Genomic DNA, 309 nt, shown 5'->3' on the forward strand with positions numbered 1-309 from the left:
CGCCGCCGGGCCGCGCGCCTACTTCCGGCCGGTCCGAGGCCGCTGATTGGCCTCGCGGGGAGATTGGCAGCCTGGGGGGCGGGGAGGCGGGCCCGGAGCGGCGCCTGGGCAGGAGGAAGCGGCCTCGGCGGCGGCGCTGCCGGCGCGGCGGCGGGATGGATCTGTTCGGGGACCTCCCGGAGCCCGGCTCCTCGGTGGCGGGTGAGGGGCCCGCCACCTCTGGGGCGGGCGCCTAATCGCCGTCCTGCTCTGCCCGGCCCCGGGGCGGGGCCTCGCCCAGGCAGGGCCTGACAGGCCGCGGGGCCCCGC

General features: G+C 81.2%; 1 protein-coding gene across 1 annotated transcript in view; it reads left to right on the forward strand.

Moving 5' to 3' along the window:
- The first annotated feature begins 104 nt into the window (after positions 1-104).
- ILKAP (integrin-linked kinase-associated serine/threonine phosphatase) overlaps positions 105-309 on the forward strand; it is a 13168-nt gene continuing 12963 nt past the window's right edge. Inside the window, exon 1 of the mRNA XM_010561272.1 lies at positions 105-201. Within this exon, the coding sequence (XP_010559574.1) occupies positions 156-201 (46 nt within the window). The 5' untranslated portion in view covers positions 105-155. The remainder of the gene's footprint in view (positions 202-309) is intronic.

This window comes from Haliaeetus leucocephalus, unplaced genomic scaffold, assembly GCF_000737465.1.
Source record: "Haliaeetus leucocephalus isolate CR32 unplaced genomic scaffold, Haliaeetus_leucocephalus-4.0 Scaffold143, whole genome shotgun sequence".
NCBI lineage: Eukaryota > Metazoa > Chordata > Aves > Accipitriformes > Accipitridae > Haliaeetus > Haliaeetus leucocephalus.